A 21273-nucleotide genomic window follows, 5' to 3' on the forward strand; every position below is an offset into this window, starting at 1 on the left:
TGTGAAGATTCACAGCAATAAAAAGGTATCTACCGTTGAGGTATTGCATTTTAATGGCTTTGATTCCATAGGACCAGCATAGCTAGAAACTTCCTACATATAGTTTTTATTTATTACTTAGGGCACCATGCCAATCAATAAACTATGAAAATAAACAAAGTCTGTTCTTTAAAAGGTAACCAATCAGCTAGACTTTTTGTAATGGTTTTTCTAAAAAATTCAAACTATATATCAATTTCATATGCATTGCAGCTCCTCACCTCAATAAAAACAGCAAACTCCAGGAAGACAAAATGCATCTCTATTCAAATCCAATTATCAAAACAAAAATAATGTGTGTGTGTGTGTCTACCCACCCATGAACTAGTATTGGTCTCAACTATCCTCACCAGGGCTGGCTCAAGACATTTCTGCCGGAGGCAAAGGACATGATGGCACCATTGCCCAAGGCACATACAGAAGTCAATTGGATTGGCAGTTGAATCTTACTCCAGTACTGGTGAAAGGAAATCTTTCACCGCACCTGAGGACAGCCAGCTAGTATAGGGGATATAGGGCAAGCCACATGGCACTCACAGCTCTGTGCCCTCCCAGTCTCTCAGCACTTGCCGCCTGAGGCAGCTGCCTCACTCTGCCTCATCAGAGGGCCGGACCTGGTGTTGCACAGGAATTGTGTTCATTTTTAAAAAACAGAAATGCTATGGGCTCCAGTGCCAGAAAGGAAGGAGCACGCAACTATCAAATTTCAATAGGAAAAGGGAACTAAACTGTGGGGGCTGCAGGAAGGAGTGTAGATCATTATAGCATGGACCCCAGAAGTTAAGTTTACATGAGCGTACTTAATGGACTAGATGGTGCTTGGCCCCAGGAGCAATAATAACAATGAATCCTGCAAAACAGAAAGCCTCAGAATGATGTAGGCCTTTTCAAGATGGGACGAAGAAGTACAGCGTCTGTCCCCAGTAATGTCACACACACTTGTGACTCTAGGACTGTCATAGTAAACAACACTGCTTCAGAAGGACACAGGCAGGGCACACGAGAACAGAAGGAAATAATATTTTTATCCAGCAACAAAATAGTACAAGTATGGTATGATAATTATTTGGAAAGGTAAGCTTTCCACAGCCAATGCCTATCCAAAACAGTGAATTTTTCATTAACTGTTCTCAGAATATTTTATCCAGTCAGTTGCTGAGTCATACCTTCTGTACAGAAATATTAGCAAGCACATTATGCTGTCTGCTGCCTAGAGGTTGACATCCCTTGTGAGGTAGTGATTCAAAGGACGCCAAACTGTCGGCTACTCTTACAGTCAGCCAGATGTCTTGGTTTGGTGTATGGTTCAACCCATGTAGTTAGGAGAGCTCTCAGACAATCTCATAATACTTTAAAAAAAACCTGAGGCAATTAGCTGAGAAAGTGTTATTTGAAGAGAGCAGGTATATCTAGCCAGGTTGCAACTCTCTCATTAAGGATATTGTTTTCGCTCACCTGTGATCGATTGTATGTTGGCTTCTTGTCTGATCTGCCCGCATCCTCTTCCTGTTTGTAGAACAAAGGAAATTTCTTCGGGAGTTGTCCAGATGGCAGCTCCTTTGCTGTCCGTTAACAAAATGGCTGACAGGAACCGAGGGAGCAGAACACCTAAATCTGCAGCTTCTTTTTGGCATGTATTGAGATAAGGGGCTTTCAAATGTTTTCACAAAAAACTACTCTTTTAAATATGTGCAAGATTCCAATGTTTGCAGCTCTGAGGGGAAAAAACAACTTAGCAGTACTCTGCCTTTGCCTTACCATCAGAGCACCTTTCATAACAAAGTTCGTTCACATTGTAACAAACTTACTTCAGGACTGCTTCCAACAACCAAGGCGTTTTATTGTTCTGGGGGTAGATACTGAAGCAGAAAATACTTACAGATTTCATCAGTTATAAAGGATGAAGACATTTATAAATTGCAGCTTTTCAAAGGGTGGCAAGGGACAAGACCCCACTTGTGTTTGAAAGAAGCCAGAATTTATACACACATGTACCTTTCATAATGTAAGAAGAATCTGCTCTCATTGTGGTCAATCAGATGCCTATGGGAAGGTTTAAGTATTTTGTATTTCAGTATTGGTATTTGACTATATGTCTCATTTTATTTAACCAAAATCCCGAGGATCTTGACAGAAAACTCATATAGGGGAAATTTATATAATATGCATAATTTTATATATAGCCAATTTAGTTGTCAATAAGTGTGAGCCATCTCAATCTTAAAATGTTTACTTGGAAGTCCAGTTTTCAGTTGGTTAGCTTCAAAGCAAATTTGCTTCCTGTTGCAGCCAAAAAATTCTATACATAAAACTGACAAAGAATCTCATTTTATTTTTTTATTGCACAGTGAAAAACAAGGAAGCAACATTTACAATTAAATGATGCATACTGCAGATCTGGAATTCTAACATTAGCTACAGGAAGCATTTAAGAAATCCATCTGCTTAGAATACCTCAAAAAGTGACTTTTTGAGAATTCCCTTCTTTTATACTGTAACCCAATCAAGTTCAAATGAACTTCCCTTACATAGAGTCAGAGCATTGGTCCAGTTCAGTTCAGTTTTCTGGCAGTAAATTTCTTAAGGAGAGGTCATTCACATCACTTTTTCCTGTGACCTTTGTAGCTGGAGATTGCAGTGACTGAACCCAGGAAGTTCAGCATGCAGTGCATACATGTTGAGCCATGCTCCTCTCTCTTCCTGTTCAACCACTGCTACAAATTTTCAAGCCTTTCTACCTGAATAAATATGCAGCAAATTGTTTTTCTTCTCAAAGTCTGGTTCTAATAAAACTAAAATACCATATAAATGGCTTGTTTAAGCAATCATCCTCAACTGACTTCACTACAAGGTAATTGCATTAAAACAAACTTATCTTTATTTCAGCAGGCCTACTCCAGAGTTAAAGTGGTTTATAAAGCAGATGTAAACTCTGGGTTCTATGGGATAACCTACAAATTGTGCACTTGGGAGACCAGTTTCAGCTGGGAAGGCAATGATGGAAGGAACTTTGTGATACTTCTAAATCCTAGGCTCTCAGACTATTGTGGGGAGGGCAATGTCCCCAGAGGGGGAAGGTTCCAAGACAGGTAACCCCTCCTCCCATACTTGCCAAGGTTTGGCACTGCTATTGCTGCTGCCCATAAGGAAGAAACGTGATAACTCTTGATAAACAGACCATAGATGGGCATGATAATCCTGCAGGATCCTGTTTCTTTGGCAGGTGAAGCTTAGTGTTCCAACCACTGCCAGCTCCATTTCCTATAAAACCTTTCCTATATGGAAAATATTTTCTGTCTCAGACATACTTCCAGATGCTGTATCTTTGCTCCCAGCACCCAGTGGGCAGCAGATAACTTTCTCCAATTCTGTTTGGATAGAAAATGCTAGAGCTCAAGGAGATGAGCTATATGGCGCACCCACATCCACCATAAAACTTCCCATAAAAACACATGTAAGGAGGGAAGAGAAGAACAGTAAGAGATTATGATTTATGTGCTGCTTTTTGAGGACTGGGTGAGTTGAACACCCCCAGAGGACCCCAGATTTGGATGGGGTGCAGCTTCACTGACACACTGTCTTAGCCTAATATAGGGAAAATGAAATTCAAGAGGAACTGCTTCCAACATGTCTGTATAGTTTTAGAACAGGATTGAAAAGGCCCTGCTATATTCCACTTCTAATGCCAGTAATAAATTAGTGGCCCAATACAGTCTTGCATTTAGAAGCAGGCTGCATACACACAATTTGCTGGATCATCTTAGCATGTTCACACAAGAGTGGACTAGTGTTGGGTTATAGTGCAGAAGGTATAAAAAAAATTAGGGCACGAGTTTGGGGATATTACCCAAAGTAACCTCTACTACCAACTTTTTGTATAATCTGTAAAAATGTATCATCCATCCAGCACCTTTCAGGGCCTTGTATCCAAATGATTTTAAATAAATTAACAGCAAAAGGCAAGCAGTAAAAAAAAGGTATCAAAATTTGAGTATTACTAAAAATGTGTACTGTATTCTACAAAGCAGCTGGATGAGAGAACCAGTTTTATTGCTTACCTCACTGGTATATTTTGAAGTTTAAGGCAGCCTTATTTATTTGTTAGCAATAAAATGGGCACAATATTTATCTCTCATTTTTTAAAAAGATATTTTGTAGCTTGTAAGCCATTTGCAACTACTGTATATGTTTCAGTGAGTGTCTTTTACACAGCTGTGGCAAAGCTCAATTTTGACGTGGCTGCTGGATTAATCTAAATCCTTCAATTAACTGTTCAGGAGAAAAACATACTTGTGTGTTTAAATCTCTTCGAGACAATAGCTCCCTTTTATTCCTCCCCAGAAACCGCTCTGTAAGGTTTCTTAACAGTCAATATATTCCAATATTCTTCACAGTGTAGTGAAGTCAGGGAAGAGCAGAAGGTGCCTACTTAAAACTGCTAAAGCCATCAGTATTTCTGTGGCTTCCTAAGGGAATATATATGCTTTAGAGTTAAGGGATACATTTCCTGCTTTAAAAGCTTTCAGTGTTAGTGATCCTCTCAGTTTATTTCACTCTGAAGTGACTTTCAAATCATAATTAGAAAAAAGAAAAAGTTATCAGCAGACTCCATTCTTCAATCCCTTTGAATTCAATGTGGGTTGATTCATTTGTAACAGTTTCTACCCCCCCCCCTTATTTTCCCCCAAGCATACTTACTTGTAACATTCATGGAATTTGCCCCTCTCTTCTAATCAATGTGCTAGCTTATTATGCAAAGTCAATGTGATTTACAGACCTACTTTATTAGCTGCTGCATCAGCACACAAGAGCATAGAATTAGACACTAGTGTTCACTGCTGGGGGCAACACAGAGTGTCTACAACCGAGCAGTGATAAAGAAGAAAGTCTCCTGAGCCACCAAGGGCCCCAGGCATCATCTCTGATGCACCATTTTGCAAATAATTATGTAACATTGGGAGGAAGAAGTTGGTCCCATTATCTGGGATCCAATAGGTCTTTTTGATCCTGTAATCAAGAAACAGATAATGCACCACTGGATTAGTCGTAGGTTTGGTAAGAATGGTCTAGCCAGGGCTTTCAAATAGGCTTGTCTCACTTACCAAGGGTAAGACACAGTGGTAATAAGGACAGTACAAGTACTGCTTGAGTTACTGTAACTACATGGCCACATTTTACTGAAATCAAGTATGCAAAGCATTGTGAACACTCAAAATGTGCTTAAGTATTATTACTGGTGTTTGCTTGGTGTTTTGGTTTTTTTTTGCAATAATTGATTCTAATCTAATTGTACTCATTACTGAATTGATCCCCCCCCCGAATATACCTTCTAATGATTACACCATTCCTATCTTGCCCAAGTTAAAAGCTAAGAAATAAAAAACATCTTATTGATGGCAAATCCTATCCATCTCATTGTACCATGATATGACTTCCAAATAAGAGTGGCAGTCTTTACACACTAATAAACTAGGAGATCTATATGCTGGTAATATTTGTATGCAGTTATTATATTTTGTAATTTTATCAGTTTGACAATCATACTAAAGGTGATTTCCCTTTAATTGAATTTTGAGTCACTGAAAATGTACATAGATCTCATGTATGAGGATATTTTTCAGAGTTTAAAGATTGAACATATTGCTCAGAAAGACATATAAGTATAAACACTGCAAACAGTCATAAACATGGTTAAAATTCATGCATATAATAGCCACTGATGCAAAGGTATGCAAACCCAGTAAGTTTAAAAGTAATGCTTTTCAGATGTCTCAGTTGGAATTGGGGTACTCAGATTTAATTGCCAATTAAGCATTCTACTGTGTTTGAATAAAGAATAGTATAGAAGCTTTTACAAGCCACTTGAAAATTTAAGTCAACATAACTTTCTCTTTGTCTTCCTTACAGACCAAACTGCATTTAATTAGAAATTCTGTTTCATATTCTGTCAAAACAATTCACATACAAATACAATACACAGACACCGAGGAATGTATTTTGGTGTTCTGATACCCTCACTCCTCACTCTAGCTTTGCTCCTGTGAAAAGGTGTTGCCAGAACCCATGCTTCTACTCTCTTTAGAGCCTTAGCATCAGATGTAGTGGTTGGGACAATGACTCGGTTCAAGCAGGTCTTCAGCTTTCAGCATAATGCCCTTTCTTGGAAGAAACGTTTTTTTTTAAAGACAGTTATTTTCAGTGTCTCAAATGTTTAGTCTACTAAGGTTTCACATCATTTTTTAAATCCTTTTACAAATTATTTTAGTTTTACTATTAAATGGGTTTGAAATGACCCAATATCTTAAAGCCAACCTCCTTTTAGTATCTAACTGGATCCCCAGTTGTTTACTGGCTTGATTCTTGATGTGCTTCCCTGCAACAAAGTATATTTGTTGTGCTGAATCTCACATTCCAAATTAATTCTCTCTTCTTGGTCAGTAGGAATTGTTTCAGGTACCCAAAACTGATGTGCATGCTACTGTTCTTTATGGTATTTAAAAAAGAAAGCACCTCAGGACAGCTATTGCAAAGTTTCAGTGCTTTACAAGAAAGTTTGGTAAACACTAAAGAAATGAACTTTTAGAATTGTGGAAAGAATCACTTTGAAGTACAATAACTTTTGAAAGAACTAAGCATGTATACTGGTTTGGGTGACAAGACCAGAAGAGCTCCCACAGTTGTTTTCTAAATGTAGGATTACACAGTACCATATAAAAATGCAGCAATGTGAGTTTAAGCACACATTCAACTACAGTAGAATATGCGTGTTACATTATATTGCTGTGTAAGACACTACTGTCAAATAGGGAGTCAAAACAATTTTGCCAATTCTTACAAAGGACTAGAAACCGACCTTTAAAAAATAGTACCCTTTTAACTATACAATTGTATAATCTAACTGCAGTCACAGTGCAATCCATTTTGTCACTTGTGATTCAACTAACCAAGCATGTTTTGGCAAAGTATTTATAATAATTCACACCAAAAATGCATGATGTCAGTCTTTGAAAATCTCCTCTGTTCTTGCTATTTCAGTCCCATAACAGGTCTTTCTAGGGAAATATTGACTACTGTGGATTAGAGGATTTTGGGATTTGGAACAAAGCAGAGACTCATTTCTGAACGTAAGTGTTGCCATCCAGGTAGAAAACACTGGTGAGTTATCGATTCGCTTTATATTTGGAAGCATCCCTGGGTTCACTGCTAGGGTTGCTCCAGTCATCAGCTTCTGGGGTGGTCTTGTAATGTCGCCAGGCTGACTTATTGAAAACTGGAAGTCTTTCAAATGATTCACTGGAAAGAGCCTAAAGAAAGGGTAAAAAGTAACATGATCAAGTTTCAGGAACAGACTTAAAAGGAGAACAAACCTGGAGTTTATATCCAGGATACAATATCCCAATATTTGTTAACTGGAGATGCTGTTTCCTCTGCTGGAAACATTTTGCTACCTGCCTTGGAGTTACTATAAAGAAGAGTTTAATTAAACAAAGGATGAGTGAACTTTGCTACGAAAAGTTTCAAGGGTCTAATACTTACCTAGGAAAATATTCCAAGAATTGTGAAGAAATGTTTAGTTTTATGACATCAAAGGCAACATACAGCTTTACCTACTGTTGAGTAATGCAAGACCAATTATGTTAAGCTAAAGCCGTCTTTATGACTTCTAATACACATACTCAAAGCATGAAGCACAGCAGCTGAGTTCCTAGTTAGCCAGGGGCAGACTTTGGTAACATGGCACCCTGAGCGAAGACTAATTTTGCCCCAACACCAAATATTTCTTATTTTCACAATAATTCCTTTTGGACAGTTGTTACTGATTACTGAATATTGCTTTCTGAATTGTGACTCGCAACACACTGGCCCAAGACTCGCCTATCAAAGCACCATCTACAATCAGCTGGTGGCAGAATCACAAACTACTTCCTCACGAGAGCTTGCTGATCACCACTCTCCTCTCCTCTGCTTCCCTTAACTTTTCATAAAGTCAGTGCACTTGAGAGCAGGTACAGAACAGAAGGCGGGGAGGGGGCTCTCACTTTCTGTTCTGTGCATGCTCTCAAGTGCACTATGGCATAGTTGATGCAACTCAAATGCCCTCCTGACTGGGGCCTAACTTTGAGTAGGTACCCATATATAGGGTTGGCTTTACTGATGATGATGATGATGATGATGATGATTAGTGCCCCCTTGGCTTGGCACCCTGTATGGGAGAACCACCCACACCGTCCTAAATCCGGCACTGTGTTAGCCATGAAGCTTTTATGGTCAGCAGAAGTAAATACAGATTTGCCAATAACACTCCCTTTAAAGGAGTCATTGTATTTACCTTCAAATAAATTACAGCATCAGTACCCACACCTTCCATTGAGTAAAGTTTGAGATCTCCTTGAAAGTATCTAGCATAAAGACGAGAGATTGGTAGACCATAACCATAGCCAGCCTAAAGAAAAAATGGATAATGTAAGATTTAAAAATGAAACAATTATACTTACAGAATGCCTTTGCTAAAATGCTTCTCTCTGGTCTCTAATAACTGAGAATGACACCCCGCTCTGAATGCTGTCAACAAAGTAGCACAAGGGACAAAAGATTTGCCTCCTGTTCTACAGAATAGCATTTAAAGGGCAGCTTTCTTTGTCATTCATTATGTTTCGCGGGAGGGTGAAGACTTTTCTTCGATTTCTGAACACATTTCCAGGTTGTTATACTTTTAATGTGTATTGGCTTTAAATATGATTATTTTACTGCATGTTTGATTTCTCATTTTCTTTAGATTCTATTCTACAGAAAGTGAACCAAAAATATAGTAAATAAATATATATTATAATGCCATTTTTTATCCTTTCAAAGTTTTATCCTTTCACAGTTTAGATCAGTAAGCTTTCAGGTCATAGAAAAGTTTTTTGAATTTGAGAAACAGTGAAAAATCACAATAGTACAAAGCCATTTTGACAACATGCACTAATGAACAGCAAATCTGATTGCAGAGACTTTAGGAGGATGTGGATTTTGTCTTGCTCCCAAGGATGCAGTTACATTAGCGGAACTGACAGTGATCTATAAGCCACCCAGGCAAGTTGATAGTCTTTCATGAATCTCTACAGTGGCGGTTAGTGCTGCAATATCTCAGTCACTGCTCAGTGGTACTGAGATTCTGATGGTAGTTTATTACTTGAGATTGTTATTCACAGCAGTCTCTACACATAGGAGATGCGAAAAAAGCGAGAGTTGGAACCACATTCTTTGGTCAGTCTACTCTACTAGATCAATTACTGTTGATAGCATGAAGCAATGAAAGAAAGAAGAAAGTTGTAGTGAAAATAAGACTTGCAATTTTGTCAACAGAAAAAGTATTTCTAGATATATAACATCCTAACTGTGCTCCAAGTATGTTTGATAGAACACAATGCCTTTCAAATCAACAAAAAATAGCTACCATATAGACTACTTGCAAAGGAACTGAAGCAATTATTTTCAAAGGATTCTTTTCTCATAGTATGGTCCACAAGGCAACTGGGACATGGCCACCTCATGACCTAAAAGTGTGCAGTATATCACAGAGATTCTCCCTCACACCCTCAGCTCATTCATTAGAGTCATCTTCCATCTCTATGCTTGAAGTCAGAGCTGATGAATAAAACTTTTTTGATATGACCCCAAATCCATGCCATGTAATTGCACACAAAACTGACAGGAATCAATCCTTTAATATGGCTCTGTCCTTATTCCAGTACCCAAGAGTGAAACCCTATCAATTTAGGTTTCCAACATAATACTACAATTGTTTAAATATTGTGATTTTAAAAGTTTCATTTTATTTCCCTTTATTACATTGTATTAGTATTCAACTAAATTTAACTCCGAGTATAAAAACTGAAATTAATGAACATGACTAAGTTAGGTCTACTCTGACTAAAACTTAGCTGGATACCACCTACTGCCACCCTTCTGTTCTCTAAGGAGTTCAGGTGTCATGTAAGATTCTCTCTCCCTCTGCCCCCACCCATTTTATTCTTGAAACAATTCTGAAAGATTTGCTTCACTACAAAAGAGTGACTGACCCAAAGTCATTGTAAAGCTTCACGGGATTTTGTTTTTCTAAAAAAGTTAGGTTGCCTTTAAGGCTAGGACTTTATCAAATATCTAACACAATAAAAGAAAGATATGAACACAACAACAAGTAATTAATAAAAGTCATTCAGTCAATAAATAAATATTAAAATACAATACAAAAATACAGCAAAAAGGCATTCCTCATCCATAAGAACTTTACTTTATTAAACCAAATATTGAAACAAAATCCTGAGGATTTTGTGATATGGTAAAACAAGCAGCTAAATAAATAATCCTGAAGCAGTCTGGAAAGATTTGACTCTCTTAGCTTTTCTTTTTTACCAATCACATCATGTCTGAGAATATTTCTCTTTTTTAAAAAAATCTTTATTGCTTTTAAAACTTACAAGAAAAGAAAGAAGAAGAAAATAGGCGAGAGAAAAAGACAAGATAAAGCAGAGAAAAAAAAGAAAAAAAGAGAGAGAAAAGAAGAAACAATACAATAAACAATGCAAAACGCAACCTTAACACACTAAACTAAACAAAACAAAAGAACAATTACAAACATATACCATACCATTTCATTACTCTATCTTTCATTCCCTTATTTCATCGACCTCCTCTCACCTCCCTTTTTGTATTCCACTTCTATTACTTGTTTCAGCAATTCCTTTCCATCTTTCTCTATTTTTATCATTATGAATATCTTAACATATTTTGTACCTTATTTTCCATTAATACTGAAATACTTATTTATACCTAACTCCTTATAACATTTCTGCTAAAGCCATAAAGTTTCAATCCAACAATTTTCTAACACTCATTAAATTTACAATATTTCTATATATAAACTTTAAACTTTCCCAATCTTCTACCACCATCTCTTCTCCCTGGTCTCGGATTCTGCCAGTCATTCCGTCCATTCCATATAGTTCATCAACCTGGAGATCTTCTGTCCGAGGCTCTTAAATCTTTTCCAAGTCCCTTCTGCAGTTTTTCTTCATATTCTTTGATGCTGAGGGTGCTGAGGCACAGGTCTTGGGGGGGGGGGGCCCGACCCAACCATGCACCCATTCCCTCTTGACAGACCAACCAACTCTCCACAGCTAAAACCAGTGTCCATACAATATCTCAAATCCTGTTTCAAGGCTCCTCCAGATCCAAAGGCCCCCACAACTCCAATCACCTCCTGACCCAGATTCAGGACCCAAAGGTCAGTAAATCTCTGCATGAAAGAATCTATCCAACCTTCCTTCTTCAATCCAAGCAGGGCTCCAATCTTCAAATTCTGACTTTTTCTATATTCATTCATAAAAGGCCTCCACTTATAGTCCTCAGTTTGCCTCTGTAAGACTGGGGCTTCCACTTGTGTTATTTTAGGTTTAACAACACCAACATTCTCCTTCGTCTTCTCCCCAGTTTGTCCTGTCAAGGTAGGTTCCTGTGTCAAATCCTGAACAATTTCTGTATTAATGGTCACTTTTTGTTCCAAATTAATCACTTTTTGTCCCAAGTTCTCAAGTTTGGTATTAATAGCGTCCGTCTTCTTGTGGAGCTGTTCCAACGAATAGCTTATCTTACATAATACAGTCACTAAGGCTCCTTCTGTCAACATTCTTAAAGTCCAAGGTCAGTCTCTATTTCACACAGTTCTTATCTTGCAACTGGAAAAACCCCAGCTCCACTTGTAACAGTTTCAAAAGCTCCCTCTAGAGGGAAACAGTCTCCACTTGTATCAATCCTCTCAAACACAATTTAAACTATAAAGTTAGTTTCCTTTCCTACCCTTCAAATGCAGATGAGTACAATGGAAACAACATATCTCTCTTATTTAGCTAGCTGTCAAAAAAAAAGTCACTCTTTCTGGCAGCCTGTTTCCAGGCTCGGAGCAGTGGCAACCTGGTTCTTCACTCTCTCCTGCAGGCTCACTAGGTCCAAAATTTCCCCCCTCTTCTGCTTCCAAGGGGGGTTTAATAGTTTTAACCGATGGAGATTTAATCCTTTACAAAAATAAACTTTCCAAGGCTTTAACTTGCAACTTCTTTGCTTCAGTCTGTTTACAAAAAAGGAAGGCGGACTTCCTGTTTAGAACCTTCCCGTTTCGATGCCAAATTAATGAATTTAAGGATCTAATTTTCCGTTCTACTCACGGGTAGTTGTTTAAAATCCAATTGTCCACAGGAAAAAGTCAGCGCTCTCCGGCAACAGCGATGCGGCTTCACTCCGTGAAAGAAGCAGTCAATTCGAAGCACCGCGCCACTCACCCCACTTCGCTCCGGATCCCCAAATCAGGGTTTCCCCGCGAGTAGGGGAGGCGCAAAGGGTGCCAGCCGAATCCCAAGTTCACAGGCTTCTCCCACCTGTGATTTCAGTGGGTCTCCGCCTTCGCCGTGGCGGTCAGACCCTAATTTCCACGGAGCAAATTCCTCCCAATCGGAGGAACTCCGCCATTGCCTGGAGGCGCCAACCCGGAAGTCCCCATGTCTGAGAATATTTCTCTTCCAACCAGGCCACAAGAAGTAAACCATAGGACAAGCTTTGATTACAGTTCATGGTTTGTCTGGGCAGTGTCAGGACAACAAGCTATAACTTATGTCAGTGCAGCACAGTAGCAGAACAACAGGAGTAAAGTGGCTGTGATTTTCCTTCTGGGAGCCTGCACATTTCTTCATTTGTGCTAAGCTGCTCCACCCTGATTATGTTTCATATCAGAATTTAAACTAACAGAGGACACCATGTTTATTGTTTAAAAATATGCAGAATCTGTAAATAACAAACTGAAGTTTGAGAGAAAGCCATCCCACTATAAATGTATTCAGCTAGCATAGGAAACATCTAGTATACAGTGTATAGAATCACATAATGCATCAAAAGAAATCATAAATATTCTGCACCTCATAGATGGAGCTGTTTTTAGTTGACCATCATTATTATTTCATCTAGGATCTACTACAGATATACTGCATCAGTTGACAATCAAACAATAGCTTGTGTTGACTCCTATGTTTTTCAGACAAAGTTTGTGTCAGGAAAAGGCAAAAATAACATAAAGCTATGAGAAGTATTTTCTGGGAATCATCAGCCTATAATTAGCCTACAGGACAGAACTTACCAAAGGTACAGCTCTTGATGGCTCCAAACTAGGCCTGGGGGCAGTTGAATACATATAGTTAAATAGGCGATCTATTTTTCTCAGTGGCACACCACCACCTTTATCACTTATCTATAGAAGAAAATAAAAATTTCATTAAGACAAAATGCCCTCCAAGGACACTGTTTATACTATTAATAATAGAGAAGTAGTTACTTAACACTTGCATAAATACCAAAGGAAGTATCTGTCTGTCCACAAGCATCATTCACCATGTAAACTATGGGCTGACATCAGATGTACAGAATAGAGCCCTAGGGCTCAAAGTGAATTCAGATCACCTGTTCCAAATCTAAAAGGTTAACTCCTCCTTGCTTTGAACTACACCAAAATTAAGTTTCCTTAGATTAGTAAACATTCTCCTGACTACAGAGTTGAAAGCACAGAGTAGGAATGAACGATATGGCCAATGCAAGAGGTGCCTGCTCAATTCACAGAGTAGATAAACACTATAAGGAAATGTGAAAGTTCTAGTCAGAAGGACTGGAGTGGAGAAGATGGATTCCTTTCCAAGAGGAAAAAAACACACCACCTCTCTGTAGCCTACTTAATAACTATCTGCAACTAGAGTCATAACAATCTTTGAAGTTCTCTCCCTCTTTGTAAACTAGGCTTCTGACAAAGTAGTTCTAAACACAGCAAACAAACACACAGCTCTTATCCCATTACCACATAAAACCAGTGCTTTGTTCTTGGGGGGGACACAGGAGTACGCATACCCTTAAACATTTTGTGAATCTAACTTGGGCCTCATTGAGGAACAGTATTTCAATATGAGTAGGAAAATGAGAGTACCCCTAAACATATTTTTTTAGGGGGGGAAAAGCAGTGCATAAAGCTGCTTTTCCCCAAGATGTTACAGCAAAAATTGTTTAGCAAATTTGTACCTTTATTGATAGATCTTCTTTACCCAAAGTGACTAAGGTTTTAACTGGTGGATAGCCTTCGCTTTTACCCTCATATAACTCCACTGTAGCTCGCATTGAGTTCTGAAAAAGAAAAAGAAGTGTTAACCAGGCACAGGGCCTTCTCAGCAGTGGCAACCTCCCATCAGATGTCAGGGAAATAAAGAATTTCACAACTTTTAGAAAACATCTGAAGGGAAGTTTTTTATGTCTGACATTTTGTTGTTTTTTGTATTTTGCTGGAAGCTGCCCTGAGTGGCTGGGGAAACCCAGTCAGATGGGCGGGGTATAAACAATAGAATTATTGTTAACATTTCTGAAGCTTTTAATAAGCATTAAGCAACAATATTAGAAGATGTACAAACCTATGAGCACCACTTTTAAATTTCTTTATTTAAAAATATGACTAAATCCACATAAAATTTACACATAGGATTAATAAAAAAGTAACATTTAACAAAGAAGTTGAGAAATGGTGTTATAGTAACGCTTCTTGTGGGCAAAGGATCACCAGCATACAAAGCAAACTGCCCCAACACTACACTGAATGGCAAAACCTACGCTGCATATCAGTGGACTCGCAGAGCCCTGCAATGGCTTCAAAGTGTGTTCTTTTATTGGATATGTTCATTTGAGCTCAGTTGATTAATGTAAAATATAGATAGTAACAATCTGTATTAAGTGGCAGTAACAACAATGTTTGCTAGTATCAGTAACTGTTAAAACAGCCTCATCCCAGCAGACCCTACCTAATATCACACATGGTAACAGGGTATAATAAAGAATATCCTTCCCTATGAACAGATACGCAGTAGGTTTCATATGTAGCCACAGTTGCCACATAAAAATCGACTACTTGGGAGAATAAAACATGCCACCAAAGAACTGTGTCAGTCTTCTGTCACTAATTTTACCTGTTTACACCTTCACTTTCTAAAACTTCACCTTCTTTATGAAAGGAGAAGAAACCTATAATGTATTACACAAATTTCCTTTTTTCAATTACAGATTTCGCCTAACACATGAACACTCTGTGGAAGAATACAAGGAAGAATGACATGTTATTCTTCTAAATCAAGGCCATCTGTGCACATGAGGATCACAGGTAACATTTCACACAAAAATGGGCAGATGCATCAATCTTTAAGACTATGCTTGGTCTCAGTATTTTTTCCAGTGCACTCAAAGAGGAGGCAAGCAAAATTAGCCTCCTTCCCATGAGACAATTCTACTTACCTTGAACAATTCAAAAAGCATGTGAAACAGATGTGAGGGTACATAGACTACTTGAATAGGCTTGCCCGGTGCTTTAGCTAGAAAACAGAAACCATTTATATAACTGAAAATTCAATTTATTATGTCTTTAAATTACCATTTTCTAGTATAAGATATCATACTTTTTTATTTTTCTGATTCTTTCTTTTTTTACCTTTCTGATTCCTAGAAATATGAAACACCAAATATGTCAAACCAGTGCAGAGTTGGTAGTCAAGACCTTCAAGAATTCTAGTATGAACAAACTAAGAATGCTGCCCTATGCAATAGCACACTTAGCTCAGATTTTCTATGTTTAAAATAACTGTGATGTCATCATATTTAGTTAATTACATTTTGTGGTTTAAGAAGATCATGTGTCTCCATGACTGTAGACCCAATTACCAGAATATAAAGCTGCAGATAACGAAATCCACAAATGCAAGAGAGCTTTACACTTGTGTTTCCTGAACTGAAGCTTCCATGTGGCATGGTAAACCATATTTTAATGGGGGGGGGGGGGGGAAGCTTGAAAAACAGTTTGTAATATGGTAGAGGGATTTGTCACCAAAAAGCAAAACATTCATTTGGCCATGTTCAATCCTCTGTCTAAAACCTCTTTGGATCTTAAACTCTGAGGTGTATTTTTTAAAAATCCACCTGCTGCAGTCTTAATAGCTACTTTAAAAAAAAATGTGGCCAAAAAAAAGTTGGAAAACAGAATGCAGAGTTTCTTTCCAACTTTCCCTTGCTTTGGCTATACCCCTAACTTTGGCACAGCTCTTAAGTCAAAATGAATGTTGTGATTAAATTTTATAAAATAAAATAAAAGATCCTTAGAATGCACAAAGCCCAGATAGTTATAAGAAAGCTAAAAAGCAATGAACTTCAGTGTTACCATTGAATTCTTCAATTTCCAACTCGGGTGATACCAGATAATACTGTTCACACAACATCTTAGCTGTTGCAAAGGCATCTGTGAGTGAAGAAAACAAAAATTTATAGAATTATTCAGTAATGGCAATATACGTATATTCTGTACCTCAAGAAGCTATAATTTTTTCTTATTTTTTTAGATTTCTTATTTTGGTCCTGTGAGGACCAAACTACATATAAGTAATCAGATCCTCTGAGGTAAAAACAGGCTTCTAACTTAAATGGAGAAGCAGGAATGAAGAATGGGGAGTTATGCATCCTCCCTCTGTGTTATTTCTCAGACCAAAATTCTGCCCCCAAAGCTACTATTGGCTCCATGAGAGGAAAAATACATGCCCCATTCACCTTAACCACACATTTTAAAAAAACACATTCATTCCACTTTATTTACCCAAGGATAAGTGAACAGCAACATAACTAATCCCTGCCAGAAGTGAGGCTCTACTTTTGCTCTGTAGCTTTAAGTCTTTGTTTTAAAACTACAATAAATTTTATTTTCATGTTTTGCCAGTTCTACATTGAAGGCATGTACAAAGCAAAGCATGTAATGTACTCCCTAGATTTAAGGAAGTATTTTCAAATTCAGATCTTTCACCCATTCCCAAAAAGTAATGGTTAACCATGCAATCTATTTTTATTTTTATTTTTTTAAACCTACTCCAGCAATTGTTAACAATTTTAGAGACTGTGCACAAAAATGTAATTGGCATCTTTCACTATCCGGAAGTAGAATTTAGGGAGATGATTCGAGAAAGAGAGTTGTATGATATTAAGCATTTCAAGTACAGCTTCAAAGTTGACAAACCTATTTGAGCAAGCAAATGCACACCCAGCTTGTTTCCAGCGCACAGTGAATGATAATAATAAAACTGCAAATAATTGGGTTTCTTGGCTCCCATAAATATATCACATTGGAACAAAATATAAATAGAAAATTGAAGTAACTTCAGAAATGTCTTGAAGATATATTTTCTGTAACTTAACTATGCTATACCTCCATCTAGTGACAAGAAATATCAATACACTACAGAACCAGCTCTCTTCAATACCAATGGGACTGTGCTATTTATTTGATTTATGGTTTTTTAACATAAATAAATAACACATCTCCTTCTGGAATTTCATGCTCCCTCCCTTTCTGGAACCAATTCTTTCCCTTCGCTTGTTAGTTTTAACCATGATTTAGTGTTACACTTGCATCACCACTGACTGGGACCCCCAAATTAACCAGAATTTTAAGTGAGTTTGCATATCTTGCTTTGGGAGAAGCCGATTACCCTTAACCATGGGTGGCATCAGTGCATATATAAAGCTTACAAGGAAAAGGAGAGGCTACTGACTGATAGATGAGGGATTTACCATTAGAAATGGTTCAAGGCATTACATATGCACCTTGCAATCAAAGTTCCAAAAACAACTTGTGTTTACTCTTACCATCCACTACATCAGCTACATTACACGTAGGATCAATACTTCCAATATGTTTGGGATGAGCAGGATTAGTGACCCCACCAAAAAGTAGTGCTAAAATGAGAGGAAAGATAGATATTAATTGAAATAACATTTTGTAAACAATTAAAGGGTAATGGAATCTAATGGCGAGTAACACTTAAAGCCTTTTAAAAGGCAAAAAATACTACTGCTGTGCTGCATTTTGATCACAAAACTTTGCTTTTGATGGGTGTGAGATGGATATAAAAAACCCATCACCACCTAACATAGATAGGCAAGATGTGCATATGGCCATGTTTCCTGGTTTCCTTTTCTTTCATACTGATAAGCAGTAATTATATTTAATTATTTAATTATATTTAACTTAGTTTAAAATAAATGTGTAACTTACATTTTTTATTTTTTTATTTTTATTTTTTTTTTTTTATTACTGCCACACAGTGTAGCAAAACATAACAAACTGAACTGGTTTCTGGGTCAACAGAGATTATGACCTTGTCCCCACTGCATGAACAAAAATGGAAGAACGGTGTAAAAGCATTCACAAAACTTGGGTCTTTCACTTGGCTCAACACTAGAAAATATTGACTGGCAGTTGCTGCAATCCCAGTCTTGGAAGCGGAGAAAGTTCTAGCAATAATTATTTGGGAACATCTTGCTTAACATTGCTAGCAGCCAACGGCTGCAGTCCTATATCCACTTATCTGAGAATAACCCCCACTGGACTCATGTATAGCCTTGTGCTATAAGCTATACATAGCCAAAGAGAGACAAAGGGTAAAAGAATTATCTGAACATTATTCAGTAAACTGAATGTGAACTGCAGTGTATTCAAGAATACAACAAAATATACAATTTGGAATGGCAACATGTGCTTTAAAGTTTTCTTGTATATTATTACAAGAAAATCACCACTCTCTATGTGATGGTCTGCCTCCATCAGACTCATAATTATTTTAGTATTTGGAAGCAGGGTTAGCTTTGTGCAATTCAGCATTTATGGAAGGATATAAAAATTATTAATCTAGCCCCCAAATGCACAACTCTTACCAGGCCTGCTGCAATAGGACCTGTCACTCTTCACTAGCCCTATGTCTCACTAATTTCTGGCTGCCATTTGCTGCCACATGGCTCTAAGGACTGTTCCAGCTAGCTGTATGCATTTCAGATCAAGGCTAGTCATAATTTTCTGTGAGTCCTCCCTCTGCATTTAACCTTCTTGCTTTCCATTTGAAAGCAAAGGAACAGGCTCAGCACTAAGTGGGATAGTGCTGGCTGGTCTGATGGGAGCTGCAGTCCCAAACAGCAGGAGGGTGCCAGGTTGGCGAAAGCAGGGTCAATTGATTGGAAACATTTACAGCTGTTCAAACATCAGCAAACAAAAGCTATTTGCAATCACCGCAGCAATACTGATAAGGGGAATGATTTGCACAGAATAACTTGAGCAGTTGAGGTCAAGTCCATAATGCATTTGAACAGACTGATATTAAGCAAATGCTACGTTTATAGCTGCAAAAAAATTGTTCCTTCTGTGTGTTTGCTAACTAGACTGTGGGTGGGAGTTAGCATAGTCACACTGACAAAACAATGAAGGCTAGATTTCCTTAACTGATAGGCGGTCAGATGCAACTTGTAGTTTGTTTTTTTCACAGCATGCTGAGAACTGACATGGCACTCAGCTCTTAGAGACACCCTGCATGGCACTGCTCTCTGACTGATGCACAGGCTGCAATACTATTTCATGCCAAAGCAAGTACAGACATCCATTAAGTGTCCCTTTCTGACTTCGCCAGATAACGGATGCAGAAACCTGCCTTGTATCATTTTTTTTTAAATCCATAACCTCAGTTATTTTCTGAGGAAACTGTTTTCCAGACTCCCTCACCCCACCCCAGTGTCAAGAAGCTAATAACAAAATATTCAGGAAAAGCCTGCTTGAGACAGGATGTTTCTTTTTCCCTTGCTCCAACACTGTCTTTCTCCTTATGCCAAATAAAACCCCAGTTCTTTCTCCCATCCCCCACTTATATCTGAGCTCCTTCATACCCAGATCCTTTTAAAAACTTAAGCAGCTCGAATGGCAGAAGAGCATGAAATGCTGCACACAACATGGTGAATGACATAAATTGTGTAAAGTTGTTCCAACTTAAGTCTATTTGCTGGCCTAATGTTTGCCTTACAGTAGACAGAGTGGCGTAGTAGTTAGAGAAAGAGGAACTAACATTGGCCCTCCAGATGTTGTTGGTCTCCCATTAGCTTTAACCAGAATATCCAATGGTTAAGGGTGATGGGAGTTAGCTGCCCTTGAGTTAAGAGAGATGAGCTCGGATCTCGGAGATCTAGGTTCAAATCCCCACAGTCACAATGCTCATTGGTTGAGTTTGCCCCAGTCCCATTCTCTCAACCTAAACTACTTCACAGAACTATTGTGAGGATAAAGGAAGGGGTGGGAGGAAGACCAACTTTTAATTAAATGGACAGCAGATACTTACTGTGCTGGTTAATCAGCATGCGGAACGAGATGCGGTTGGTGTAGAACCTATCTAGGAAATACTGAATGTTACTGCTGACAAAAGGGTCAAAGCCATATTTTTCTTTGTATTCAATCACTCCTTGGGCCATGGTAGGAACAACATCATTGTGTCTGTTCCTGACTTTAATTAAGACATCTAAAAAGCTGGAGAGAGAGAAATCAGAGACAAGATGTGACAGTTAACTACAAAATCTGCATCTTAGATGACACCATTAAAATTCATTCAGAATACAAAACTTTCAGTACCATCACATTGTACTAAAATATTTGGCTGCAGATGAATATTTCATATCATCATTTGAACATCTGCCTTCCTCACCTCTGCAACTCATGGCCTCAATCTCCTGTCCACTTTCCTTCCAATCTGCCCTTTTTTAAGATCACCTCTTGCATTCATATTCTTTTGAACTACTCCCTGTTCAAACCTGCATTAGGCCCCTATGCTTTTCTGGGTTTTAAGGCCTTCTCATTCCCCTTTACCTACTTCTTTTTTAAGCCCTTCTGCAGACAGACTTTTTGTCTGCCCCACCCCTCTATAGCATTAGGACAGTTCATCCAATCACTACCCAGAGCCTTTACCACAATATACCTTAGTACATCACATTGCAGATAACATGCTAGAAAGTTTTCTGTATTCCAAGAAAGCCAATCTGTTCACCAAGACCTGTTTAGAGCCACATGTGCATATTTTAAATTGTGCCGCTGCTAAATGTTTTGCTCATGCAAGTCAAAACAAAATAAAATAGCTATTCATGCCTCATAGTTGCACCACCAACATTCTTCACTTTGTGTAAGGAGCTGGAAAAATGGGAGAGAGATGCTTCAAAACATGTAATCTGATTAAACCTCCCAGATCCAGAAGGACTCCAAAAGAGCAGCTGCTGAAGTTTGACTGTTTCCAAATTTGGCAGCATCAATTACAATAAAGTTATGATGGTTATGTTTAA

General features: G+C 38.1%; 1 protein-coding gene and 1 long non-coding RNA gene across 2 annotated transcripts in view; one reads left to right on the forward strand and one right to left on the reverse strand.

Moving 5' to 3' along the window:
- Window positions 1-2351: 2351 nt before the first annotated feature.
- The window catches only part of PDK3 (pyruvate dehydrogenase kinase 3), a 41213-nt gene continuing 22291 nt past the window's right edge, over window positions 2352-21273 (reverse strand). Inside the window, exons 4-11 of the mRNA XM_081003473.1 lie at window positions 20286-20470; window positions 17776-17865; window positions 16304-16381; window positions 15388-15464; window positions 14134-14235; window positions 13208-13318; window positions 8369-8482; window positions 2352-7343 (exon numbers count right to left, since the gene is read on the reverse strand). Coding sequence (XP_080859599.1) covers window positions 7200-7343; window positions 8369-8482; window positions 13208-13318; window positions 14134-14235; window positions 15388-15464; window positions 16304-16381; window positions 17776-17865; window positions 20286-20470 — 901 coding nt within the window. The 3' untranslated portion in view covers window positions 2352-7199. The remainder of the gene's footprint in view (window positions 7344-8368; window positions 8483-13207; window positions 13319-14133; window positions 14236-15387; window positions 15465-16303; window positions 16382-17775; window positions 17866-20285; window positions 20471-21273) is intronic.
- LOC308476088 lies at window positions 8490-16291 on the forward strand. Its single transcript, XR_013985699.1, has 3 exons — window positions 8490-9114; window positions 15160-15256; window positions 15596-16291. It is a non-coding gene; the product is annotated as an uncharacterized lncRNA (long non-coding RNA).

Source organism: Podarcis pityusensis (genome assembly GCF_964106645.2).
Source record: "Podarcis pityusensis genome assembly, chromosome: 4".
Classification (NCBI taxonomy): Eukaryota; Metazoa; Chordata; class Lepidosauria; order Squamata; family Lacertidae; genus Podarcis; species Podarcis pityusensis.